This window comes from Gopherus flavomarginatus, chromosome 4, assembly GCF_025201925.1.
Source record: "Gopherus flavomarginatus isolate rGopFla2 chromosome 4, rGopFla2.mat.asm, whole genome shotgun sequence".
In the NCBI taxonomy this organism is placed as follows: domain Eukaryota; kingdom Metazoa; phylum Chordata; order Testudines; family Testudinidae; genus Gopherus; species Gopherus flavomarginatus.
This window is the reverse complement of record NC_066620.1, coordinates 16,809,621-16,822,419: the sequence shown is the minus strand read 5'-3', so window position 1 is coordinate 16,822,419 and position 12,799 is coordinate 16,809,621. Positions and strand designations below refer to the sequence as shown.

Genomic DNA, 12,799 nt, shown 5'->3' with positions numbered 1-12,799 from the left:
CTTAGCATTACGCTGTCCTATTTGTCTTGAGTTATGACTGACTTATATTTGGTTCAACAGACTTAGGCTGATAGTTCTAATGAAACAGAATCTTCATTTCTCTTTAAGTTGAAGCTTATTTAAACAAATAATGGTATCTTACATTCTTTGCCAAAGGGAGGAATCTCAGAACTCAAGGCTTTAACTTTTAGTTGAATACCAGACAGCTGCCACTTACAACCAATCTTCAGTATAGTAATATTGGCATCAATACTTTTTTTTTTTTTTTTTTTTTGAAAAATGTACAAGTTGTAGTTAACTTCATTTCTCAGGTTTGAAGCCTTAACATTGCTGGTTTCAAAAGTACAAATACCATAGAGCAGTATTAATTCCACATTCCATATTTGTCATTTTGGTGGCTGGGGTCTTTAGCTAATAGTCAGTTCTGACCTAATACACTTCGCTAACAAGGGGCAGAGTAAAGAGTTAATATTTGATTACTCTGTGGAGCTGCCTAGAACTAATGTCACATGGGACACCTTTGTGAAGCATGAAAATCTCTGTTCTGGTTTGCCAGTAGCAAATGTTTTTTCTGTCTAAACTAGAAGGCAACGTGAGTGGAATGAAATGGATAATTTTCTGTCCTCTCTAGCTCTTACTCAGTCAAGACTATCAAATACTCTTGTATTCATTAAGACACTGATAATACGATCACTTACATTTCAGTGATGGCTATAGCAAATTTTTTGAGTTGCACCCTACACTGTTAGCCTTCCTTCTGAGGCTTAAAGACAAACTTCAGCCAGTTTAAAAAAAATCCATTAAGATATCTGACAATGTTCAATTTTTTAGCAACAAGGCTGTAATTCAGAAGGCATAAATCCAGTTTTGGTACTGAGTAGGTACATTTTACTGATTCCAGAAAAGGAGGTGGAATCAAACTTTACCCTGTCTAAATTTTAAAAAACTGTCAGTTCCCAGCTTTTCATTCTTCTGTGACCAGGTATTTTGGTGTACAGGCTTGAGTTGGTTCTTAGATCTTAGCAGCAGGTGTTAATAATCTTTTTGCTAGTTGACTCATCCTTAGTATAGTTGGTAGTAGGATAATAAATCCTTCCATCTGAGAATTTATGCTATTTAGAAACATGAGTATACTGACTGACAATTGTGACTAATGTATTTGACTTGAGTACACAAAAGAGAATAAGGTCTAGTTTAAAACAAATCGTGTTTCTGGTGCATGACAACTTTACATGAGTACTGCATGTATGAAGAACATACTTCAGACACTGAATCTTCCATTCTAACATGTCAGTTTTTATTTCTATTTAAATAAAGTATACTGTACAAAACTGTAAAGAATAGTAATCCTCGTGAGGGAGGAAAAAGTACTCAAATTTCCTGATAGTCACAGTAGCAAATGGCTATTTCTTTGAAATTGTATTACTCAAACCATGTAGTTTGGTGTAATTCAAGTTCTTGAAATATCAGATTAAATTTCAGTGGTATATAAATACTAACATATATTTCTCTTTGCAGTGACTATTTATTCAAGCTACTTCTGATTGGAGACTCTGGTGTTGGGAAGTCTTGCCTTCTACTTAGGTTTGCAGTAAGTTCAGTTATGCTTTCAAAGCTATTTTGTCAATGATACAATTGCTTGAATGCAGCTTGTAAGTGAGGAGATGTTTCCATTTGACGAGACTGATACTTGACTTTCTGGGAGTTGGTGTGCCAAGGGAAGATGGGTGGGTCCAAGAGGGTACTTGGCTTATTCTTTTCTTCCCATATTTTACTGATAACAGCTAATTGGATTGTTCTGTCACAATGACTTATGAATGGGTAAGAACTGAATAAATCAAAATGGCAACTATAAGTTATGGAAATAACTGCTTGATCTAGTCTACTTTTCACTTTAGAAAACAAGGTATTTGGTCTGTCAGACACAGTTCTTATGTTAAGGTTGCATTCACAAAGGAAATCAACAATTATTAGAAATCAAGGAACATGCCAGTAAAGGCAATAGTATCACAGCAATCTAAGGTCACATCTTAGTATTTGTATGGTAGTACAAATACATTTGAACACTTACCTGTTAGATTACTTTTCATGTCCAACGTATAGCCACCTACAAACACATCCAATTAATCTAAACTGTATGCTTTGGGAAGACTGTGTTGCAAAATGTTCTTTCAAGTCTGTTACTAATACCTTTAAAACTCAACATAGTTGTATCTTTGTCCCCAGAAGAAAGTGCTAGCAGACTTTAGAACAGAGGTTCTCAAACTGAGGGTTGGGGACCTCATAGACTCATAGGTCAGAAGGGACCAATCTGATCATCTAGTCTGACCTCCTGCACAAGGCAGGCCACAGAACCCCTCCCATCCAATTTTATAACAACCCCTATCCCAGGACCGAGTTATTGAAATCCTCAAAATTGGTTTGAAGACCTCAAGCTGCAGAGAAACCACCAGCAAGCGACCCGTGCCCCACGCTACAGGGGAAGGCGAAAAACCTCCAGGGCCCCTGCCAATCCGCTCTGGAGGAAAATTCCTTCCCGACCCCAAATATGGCGATCAGCTAAACCCTGAGCATGTGGGCAAGAGTCACCAGCCAGCACCCAAGAAGGAATTCTCTGCAGTAACTCAGTTCCCATCCCATCCAACATCTCCCCGCAGACCATTGAGCAGACCTATCTGGTGGTAATCCAAGATCAATTGCCCAAATTAATGATCCTATCATAACATCCCCTCCATATACTTATCAAGCTTTGTCTTAAAGCCAGGAAAGTCTTTTGCCCCTACTACTTCCCTCGGAAGGCTGTTCCAGAACTTCACTCCCCTAATGGTTAGAAACCTTCGTCTAATTTCAAGTCTAAACTTCCTAATATCCAGTTTATACCCATTCGTCCTCGTGCTTACATTAGTACTAAACTTAAATAATTCCTCTCCCTCCCTAACGTTAACCCCTCTGATATATTTATATAGAGCAAGCATATCGCCCCGCAGCCTTCTTTTGGCCAGGTTAAACAAGCCAAGCTCTTTGAGTCTCCTTTCATAAGGCAGTTTTTCCATTCCTCGGATCATCCTTGTAGCCCGTCTCTGAACCTGTTCCAGTTTGAATTCATCCTTCTTGAACATGGGACACCAGAACTGCACACAGTATTCCAGATGGGGTCTCACCAACGCCTTATATAACGGTACTAACACCTCCTTATCCTTGCAGGAAATACCCCGCCTGATGCATCCCAAAATCGCATTTGCTTTTTTAACAGCCGTATCACATTGGCGACTCATAGTCATCCTGCTATCAACCAGTACCCCAAGGTCCTTCTCCTCCTCCGTCGCTTCCAACTGATGCGCCCCAACGTATATCCAAAACTCTTATTATTAATTCCTAAATGCATAACCTTGCACTTTTCACTATTGTATTTCATCCTATTTCTATTACTCCAGTTTACAAGGTGGTTCAGATCTTCCTGAATAGTATCCCTGTCCTTCTCCGTGTTAGCAATACCCCCCAGCTTCGTGTCATCCGCAAACTTTATTAGCACATTCCCGCTCTTTGTGCCAAGGTCAGTAATAAAAAGGTTAAATAAGATCGGTCCCAAAACCGATCCTTGAGGGACTCCACTAGTGACCTCCTTTCAGCCTGACAGTTCACCTTTCAATACGACCCTCTGGAGGCTCCCCTTTAACCAGTTCCTTATCCACCTTACAACTTTCATATTCATTCCCATCTTTTCCAATTTGACTAACAGTTCCCCGTGCGGAACCGTGTCGAACGCCTTACTGAAATCTAGGTAAATTATATCTACCGCATTTCCTTTATCGAAGTAATCCGTCACCTTCTCAAAGAAGGAGATCAGATTGGTTTGACACGATCTACCTTTAGTAAATCCGTGTTGCAATTCGTCCCAATTACCATTGACCTCTATGTCCTTAACTACTTTCTCCCTTAAAATTTTTTCCAAGACCTTGCATACTACAGACGTCAAGCTAACAGGCCTATAATTACCCCGATCACTTTTATTCCCTTTCTTAAAAATAGGAACTACATTAGCAATCCTCCAGTCATACGGCACAACCCCCGAGTTTATCGATTGCTTAAAAATTCTCGCTAACGGGCTCGCAATTTCACGCGCCAGTTCCTTTAATATCCTCGGATGGAGATTATCCGGGCCCTCCGACTTCGTCCCATCGAGCTGTTCAAGTACGGCCTCTACCTCAGTTGCGGTAATATCCACTTCCATATCCACATTCCCGTTTATCATCCCTCCATCGCAAGGGTCCTCACTAGTCTTATTAAAAACTGAAGCAAAGTACTTGTTTAGATGTTGGGCCATGCCTAGGTTGTCCTTAACCTCCATTCCATCCTCAGTGTATAGTGGCCCCACTTCTTCTTTCTTTGTTTTCTTCTTATTTATGTGGCTGTAGAACCTTTTACTATTGGTTTTGATTCCCTTTGCAAGGTCCAGTTCAATGCGGCTTTTAGCCTTCCTCACTTTATCCCTACATGTTCTGACCTCACCAAGGTAGCTTTCCTTACTGATCCTGCCTTTCTTCCACTCCCTGTAAGCTTTCTGCTTTGTCTAATCCCCTCTTGGGGTCACAAGGTTATTACAGGGGCGTTGTGAGCTGTCAGCCTCCAGCATTTATAATAACTATATTAAAGTGCTTTTAATTTAATGTATAAAGCAAGTTGCACTCAGAGGCTTGCTTTGTGAAAGGGGTCACCAGTACAAAAGTTTGAGAACTACTGCTTTAGAACCTGTTGGATATATAGCAGAGCTGTGGAATATTGAACTATCCACAGGCCAAAAAAGACTGGATACCCATCTTTGCAGTTACTATGTAACTGGGCTTGTACACACCCTTGGCAAAAGGTGGCCTTGAACCTGCTGGGAATCTGGCTTACGATAGACAAGACAAACTATCATTCTAGCTACAAGCTATAGCAGGGCACTTCAAGCACTACCACAGTTGGGTAAATCTTCTGGGTGTTGACTGACTTGGTGTCTTATAAGAGTTGGTTAAGCCATTTAGCCAATATTCATTGAATATTGAGCTAGGTTCAGTGTTCATTGAACCTAAAACACATAATTGTGATCTTCTGGTGCTCACTCTACAGCACTCCATTTCCTTAAGGAAAGGACACTAACTGCATTGCTCCTCCACGCTGTTAGTGAAAACTGAAATCTCTTTTTGGTGTTTCGGTACACACACACACACACAAGGTTAAAACCACCACACAGAAGCTCTGCCTTGGGATGATAGCTCAAAGTCACAGTATGAGATGTATTTGGTTAGCATTGGGAAAGCTGAGGGACTTCCTGATGCAAGAAGTCGTCTTTGCTCTCTGGAAGAATGTGGCAACTGCCACAATGTCAAAGAAGTAGAATAGTCACAGACCACTAAAGACAGGGGCTGTGTTTCTTCACCATATTCTTGCCTTAAGCCCAGACCCACTTCATTTGTACTAGTGTTCATGCCAAAACATTTGACATTTAGAGCCTGTCACTGTCTAATTGAAGTGTGCAAAAGCCTATCTGTAAGGGTTCCAAGTCACTGACAAATTAGTAATTCTCCAGAGTTGCATAGCTTAAGTCAATTTATGTGCATAAAGCTAGAGTTCAGGGTAAGGAGGCCTATTCAGGCAAAATACATAATGAAATACTGAGCCACAGCAGCAAATGAAGCTAAGGTGCAACAAATTCCTCTTGGAGTAATCTGTCTAGCTTCTCTTACTGTAAGTTTCCACATGATATTTATCTTGGATTCTTAACTTCTATTCAATGTATATTAACTTCACAATGGAATACTATACCATATATACTTGTTCATAAGCTGAATTTTTTTAGTTTTGAAAAAAAAAGGAAGCACCAGAGAAGGGGGTCGGCTTATGAACGGGTATAGAGAGGGAGAGATGGGACACAGCCCCTCCCCCCAACAGAACACACCCAGAAGGGAAAAGGCGGGGCCAGAGTCTCTCTGCATCTGGCCATGGTGCTCTTCCCCCAGCCTCTGAAGCAGCCCAGCTCTGGGGCTGGCACGCTGCAGCACCAGCCAGGCCAGAGACATCCTATCCTGGCCCTTCATCTAAACATGTTTAGAAAATGAGTCTTTCTTCTGAGTAACCGGAAGAAGTGACTCCTAAACAGGAGATGTTAAAAACAAACTTCACTATTCAGACAGGGATCCTAATAGAATGGCGTTAAACTGTTTTTAGAATTCCCCATTTCTTAATGAGACCAGGGAAAACTTTCAAAAGTGACTTGGGTACCCAAGTCCTTTTGACTTTTAATGACATCTAGGCTCCCAAATATGTCAGTGGGACTTAAGTCAGTTCCAAAAATGGAATTGAGTACCTGTATGGAAAATTTTCAAAAGCTCCTGTTTATATGCTGGTAGTGTTGAAGGGGCCTTGTTCATGGACCCCATTGTACAAAGACTCCATTAACATAATGGAGTAGTAGAATGGGGGCATTTTATGAAGCGAAATAAGGGCTTGATTGTTTCTTCACCATAGGTATCTGAGATTCCTACAGGAGAGAGTTAAGATTTCATTGGCTTATCATTAAATTAATTCTCTTCTCTGGTTCTAGGATGACACGTACACAGAAAGTTACATCAGCACAATTGGTGTGGATTTTAAAATCAGGACTATAGAGTTAGATGGGAAAACAATCAAACTTCAAATAGTAAGTATGTCTTAACTCTTGGATAATATTCAGAGGCTATTAATAGTAATCATGTAAATTCTGATTAATGTGTACTGTGCCAGATCAATAAAGTTACACATTTCTGTATGTTTAATAAAATATTGGGAAGATTTGACAAATGTTTCAATAAGCAAGTATGAACTATATTTTTTTTGAAAACCAAGTTGCATAGTTATTGGTACGTTGTAAGCAAGCGCATGCTTTTGACTCTAAATCTTAAGATTTCTCACGCGAATATCTTGCTTAGCTCTAGGTAGGATTGTACACCTGCACTTATTACAATAGCTTGTAGACAATTTTATAGGATGCACAGAGGTGCCTTTGTCTAAGTTGAAAGGTTAAACAGCATCTCAGAGTTGCAAATTGCTTAGATTATGAACAAAAATGAAGCATAAGGAAAACACTTGAGCTAAATCTAATATCAAGATGGTTAAAGAATAGTGGAGGACATGTCATTTAACAAATGCAGGTTCAGGTACAGATCTTTTAAGACACAAATAGCCTGAAAATCTACCTTACGTTGTAAGGGACTGCTTTATAGTAAGTATCTTTGCTCTCTGTGCAAATGGCAGTAACTTGAAACTATTGAATATAAATTGCCCAATACATACATTCTTTGCTGGTACTCTTAAATGCAGCAACCTCAACTTGGTTGGTGTTTGGGAAACTGATCATTGGTCTCTAGTGTACAACTAGGCCTCATACTGCAAGATGTGAACTGGAAGGTTCAACCTGAACACTTGAGGAAGGTAAACACTCTTAACCTGTATTGCTAAAATTCTTCATACTAAATTTTTTCTGCTAGCAAGAATGTTCAGATTAACCTTACACCTTGGGTTTGCTGAAACACAGACTTGGGGATGTAGTATTAACACTTAGCCTTTACAGGCTTTACCTTTCGATCTCAAAGCACTGGAAAACCAACACAGGTTACCCATGTTGGTATAGTAGAGTTAATGTTTAATTTGCCAAAGTCAAGTAATAAGTAGGTAGACCTCAGTACCTTCTGTTGCCAATGGATGTCTACCAAAATACAATGATCACTGCTATAGCAGTAGCAGACCAAACACACTTTGTGGGGGGGGGGGGGGGGAAGCATTCTTTACTTGGCACTAAGAGCAAAAATGGCCTCTCTTTGAAAAAACAACTTGTTTAGGAAGAGTAGAAACTGCAGAGTAGATTGAGGGAACAGCTATCCACCTCTCCGAGTGGGAAAGGCAAGGAGAAGAATGGCTCAGATATTACTGATCCTGCAGGAGAAGAGGGGAAGGAAAGCAAAGTGGCCTGCGAGCTGTAGCTCTGTAGAAAGACAGATGCAGAGGGAGGAGTTGGCAGCTCAAGGACCAGCATTTGCTGGGTGCCTGAGGGCATCCTCTGTATATGAGCTGCATAAAGAAGGGGTGGGAACAGAAGTTTTGGCAGAGTGTAGAAGAGAAGGTGTAACAGTGTGAATTGTATATACAAAGGGGTACAGGTATTTTTTTTTTAAACCTGGACTCATAGGCTTAGTCTGTGTGTGAGGAGGTATTAAACACTCTTAAAACCCTGCCTTTATATCAAGCAATGTGTGTAAATTACACTTGTTTCTACCAAACTGCAGCTTCTCCACTCTGACTTGGACTTTGCCATAGTTACAGTAATCTAGCTAAGGTGAAACCATATTACTCTGCTTAGAACTGAAGGTTCTGGATGTTCCTCAAGGACATCTGGGTGCAGATGCAGCAGCCTGTCTCAATTGCATTTTCCCCCTATTGGCATATAGAACATCATCTTTAAATCCCTGAATAGCCTTCAGCTGCTTACCAGGAAACATGACTTTCTCTTGTGTTTTTTGCGACACTTACAAGCTCCTTTGGTTTCTGGAATAGACCCAGTTTTCAATAGGAAGCTCTTGCCTACAAAATTTGTTCTCTTGTCCACTTTAGGACAGGTCAAGGATGGCCTGTCTAGCAAGGTATTTAATGGCTACCATAACATGGCATGCATAGGTAGGGCTAATAAATGGTGGTAACTAATTTATTTGGGATAACTTAAGTATTCTGTGTAATGTAAAGTGCCCAGATTCTGTGGGGATAGGAGCCAAAAATAGTTAAACTAAAACAGTTGAGTTTGGAGTAGGCCTAAAGCAAGCATTAGCAATAGTCCATGCATTTCACGCTCTGGACTATCTACAGCATACCTTCCTTGCACTACAGTCTCTGCTCTTAGAGTGCCAGTAGACAGGGGACAGTGACATCAATTCAGATTGGGAAGTAAGTGCATTGAGCTATGCTACTCTGCAGTAACGGAGATAGTACTACCATGACATGGGCACTCCTAATATTGATCTTAATCTTTGAACTGAAGTATTCCATTAGTACTGAAAAAATTGAGGAAAAGGCTTAAATCTGGAAGCAGCTCTTCCAGTGAGAACAGGAGCCTTTTGGAAACTCACTCTAGCCACTTACAGTCAGAAGTTGTCTAGAACACTTCAGGCATAGTTGGAAATAGAACTATTGTAGGTGGTGGTTTCATAATTTAATTTTCCCATGCTAAATGTACAAAGGTATTTGTAGATGGTTTGCTAAAGTTAATGACTAATACACTTAGACAAATGGATTTGCTTCTATGAAAACCCTTGAAAACCAAAAGGTACAATTGTTAAGGCCTCATCTATACTAGTAAAACTGTTGCTGAAAAGGAACTGTTCTTATCCCTGCACTGAGGGGTGTGAGGGTTTACACTTCCCTTTCTTGCAGGCTGATGCATCCTTCTGTGCAGTTTAGGTCAGGTCTTGCCTTATTGAGATGCAGGATTGTCTTGGTCCTGTCCCTCCTTCTCCTGGCCTGAGTCTCCTCCCCCCTTCCCAGGAGTGGTGGTGGCGCTGGGTCTGCCCTAGGTGGGTGAGCCTCCTGAATCAAGGCTATTACCAGGGAAGTTATGGCTGTCTAGGGGGGGCTGCTCTTTACCAGCCTAGCTGACACTTGAGCATTGTAGCAGAACAGTAAATCTAGCCCAAGGGGTGTCAGTAACAGTTGAGAGAGTTTGAATCATACATTTTGACAACTGCTTCCAAAATGATGCTAAACATAGCTTTTTTGGGGGGGTACATCTGCAGTTCAGCTGCACTTCTGCTGAAACAGTTGACAATGGTTCTTTGCTAATGTAGACAAGGATTTAGTGAAGTAGCTTAACATGACTTCAGCTGCCTTCAGTGGTATGCCCTTGACCTATTATGATAGAAATTTGGCTTTAAACTAGTTTCCACCTGCTTTCCAGCCTTGCCTGTGCCTCAAAGGCAATCAGTTTTAACACTTGTATCTTACATCTGGGAAGCAAAAGGCTTGACAGCTATTTTTTGAGTGGGCTAGGATAGGTGTCATTACTGCTGCAACTGATCTGTGACCTAAACACTGGATACCAGTTGAAGGTGATTGCCTCAGTAGTCTTAACAACATTGTGTTGGCTGTGGGTGGTGAGTTTCTTTGGCTATCCTACTTTCATTCGGTTTCTTAGGAGGAAAGAGGATGCCTGGTTAGCATCATCAAACTGTAGGAAGGTGCAAGTTTTTTTCTGTCTACTTGCAGTAGTACTTCTCATGGACTTGCAAGGATCGTTTTAGAGTCTTGTTCCGCTGCAGTAATCTTTCTTGTATTGGGGAGGCTGCTTCATCGCACTGAAGTTCTAAAACATGTGACTAGACTAGTGTTCACTGAACAGTTATTGTAAAGCGGTGGTCAGATGACTGACTTGTCTTATCTAAGGGTGTTAAGAGATGTTTATACTCTCAACTGATTGTGTATAATTGGGGAGCGTCAGATGTTATGGCCATTAGATAGTCTTAACTGGATTATTAAAATCCAACTTTAGTCTCTCTGGTACAGTTGCACCTTTTTGTTTAGACCTCTAACATCTTAATTCTCACACTTTGCAGTGGGACACAGCAGGCCAAGAGAGATTTCGAACGATCACCTCCAGTTACTACAGAGGAGCCCATGGCATCATAGTTGTGTATGATGTTACAGACCAGGTAAGGTCTAAATTAGATACTCGTGTAGTGTTTTACACCTTGAGAAACAACTTAGGCCAATATAAATACCAAGTCAGTTCTTTCAGATGTTGTAGATTTATTTGGCTCTCGAATTATGCTCAGACACCTTAAGCTATGAATTGGCATTTCTAAATGCTAAAAATAATCTGGTCACACTTGCTGAATATCTTTAACTGATAAGTTTGTGTAATACTGGTGCAAGTCTGAAGAAAACTGAAGTTAGACACAGCTTCAAACGTCTTAGTTCTGCCAGACTTAGTCTTATGGCTGATTCCTCTGGGCTTCAAGTTGGGGGAATGGCACCAGGTGAAAATGGGGAAAACTTTCAACAAAACTTGACAGGCATCTGAGACACGAATGCATCAAAATGTATTGGTATTGGCAGCAGGAACAAACACCAGCATGAAAGGGTTAAAACTACTTATACTTTAAGTTAACTGAAGGAAAACTCCTGCTTTCCAAGGGCAAATGCTTCTGCTTTCTTCCATATGTACTCGAGCTTTGTGTGGTTAGAGTCAGAATTGCTGTAGTAGGATTTACTACTATCTGATACTCCCAGGGTGAGAGCTGTCATACTGTTTTATGTTCCTTTGGAAATAAAAGCTAGTTGAAAATCATCAGTGACATGGGATTTATTTCCATCTCCTAAATGAATAGGAAACATCTTAACGTCAGCAAATTTACTTCCATCACACATGCATGTATTATCTTGGCAAACTCTTATAATAGGCTTTCCTGTAGGCTGCTTGTCTTGTAGATTTAATGAGGGCATCTAACACTATGAAAACAAACTTCTGTAATGTGCTTGTTGCCCTCCTATTCACTTAACTCTCCTTTGAATTCAAGTTACTGCTCACGGCTGGTTTTTGCAGAATGGGTGGTTCCAGTGGCATGGCTTTTTGCTGGGAAGGCAGCTGAAGATGATGGGGCCCCTGGGGCCCTGTTAACTGAACAGCGTACGATTGGCTAACCACTCTTAAGTACCAAGTACAAACCAGCATTCTCTGAAGCTTGCCCTAAAGGAACAACTCAAAACTCACTTGTCAGTGTTTGACTCTTTAGTAGTCCAGTGTCTGCCTGTTTTACAAAGGTGAAAAAGCATCCTTTCCTTTAGCTTCCACTTGTATCAGATGGTACTTGGCATATGGCCAGTTTCACTTTTGTGTACTGCTTTGACAGCTCAAACATGCTACTTGGAGTCCAGGCTCCTCTGCAGAGCCAGTGGAGGACCTGGGGCAGGAAGCTCTCATTGGTCCAATACATAACCTGGAGGAAACATTTGCGGATGGGTGTACTAGAGGCTTCCATAATGCTTGGGATAGAAGGTCGGAATCCCCAGGTCGTTTTAGGGCTGAGGGAAGCACGAGGGCCAGGCCAGAGGAACCAGCATACACTAGTGCGGGCTTGGGAGAACAAGGATAGTCGTGAGGAAATTTTGCACCAAAAAATTAAATTCTGTGAACTTTATTTTTCAATAAATGTGGAGGCTCCAGCATGGCAGTGGGGAACACAGGCCACTGGCTGCACAGATGGGAGATCACCCTGCAGCCTCCCCCCCACCCCAGGGACACTTATTCAGCAGTGAGGCTGCACCCAACCCTGGCAGTGCAAAGGCCAGACCTGCCTCAGAAACACCCTCATTTTTGCTTAACATCAAGGAGCAAGATACCTGAAAAGCATCTGAAATACAAACTATCACCGGATATGCAGATGATGCATTTTATAATAGTGCACTTGCTAAGGCTGTCTCAGTTTCTGAAAACAATGAATGGCACTGGTGTCTTGGAGAGGAATACTTAAAGTAATCTCTTATCTTCTAGGAGTCCTTCAATAATGTAAAACAGTGGCTGCAAGAAATAGACCGTTATGCCAGTGAAAATGTTAACAAGTTGTTGGTAGGGAATAAATGTGACCTGACCACAAAGAAAGTAGTAGACTATACAACAGCAAAGGTATGTCAACTGGCTTATTAATGGTCCAATCACATAAATGTGTTACTAAAACCTGAACCCACTTGAATGCATCCTACTTAAGTAAACAACTCACTTCTATTAGTCCTCAAATGTGCT

General features: G+C 41.0%; 1 protein-coding gene across 1 annotated transcript in view; it reads left to right on the top strand.

Annotated features, from left to right (window-relative positions):
• The window catches only part of RAB1A (RAB1A, member RAS oncogene family), a 31,607-nt gene that overhangs the window by 17,275 nt on the left and 1,533 nt on the right, over window positions 1-12,799 (top strand). Inside the window, exons 2-5 of the mRNA XM_050952247.1 lie at window positions 1,519-1,591; window positions 6,584-6,679; window positions 10,614-10,709; window positions 12,551-12,682. Coding sequence (XP_050808204.1) covers window positions 1,519-1,591; window positions 6,584-6,679; window positions 10,614-10,709; window positions 12,551-12,682 — 397 coding nt within the window. The remainder of the gene's footprint in view (window positions 1-1,518; window positions 1,592-6,583; window positions 6,680-10,613; window positions 10,710-12,550; window positions 12,683-12,799) is intronic.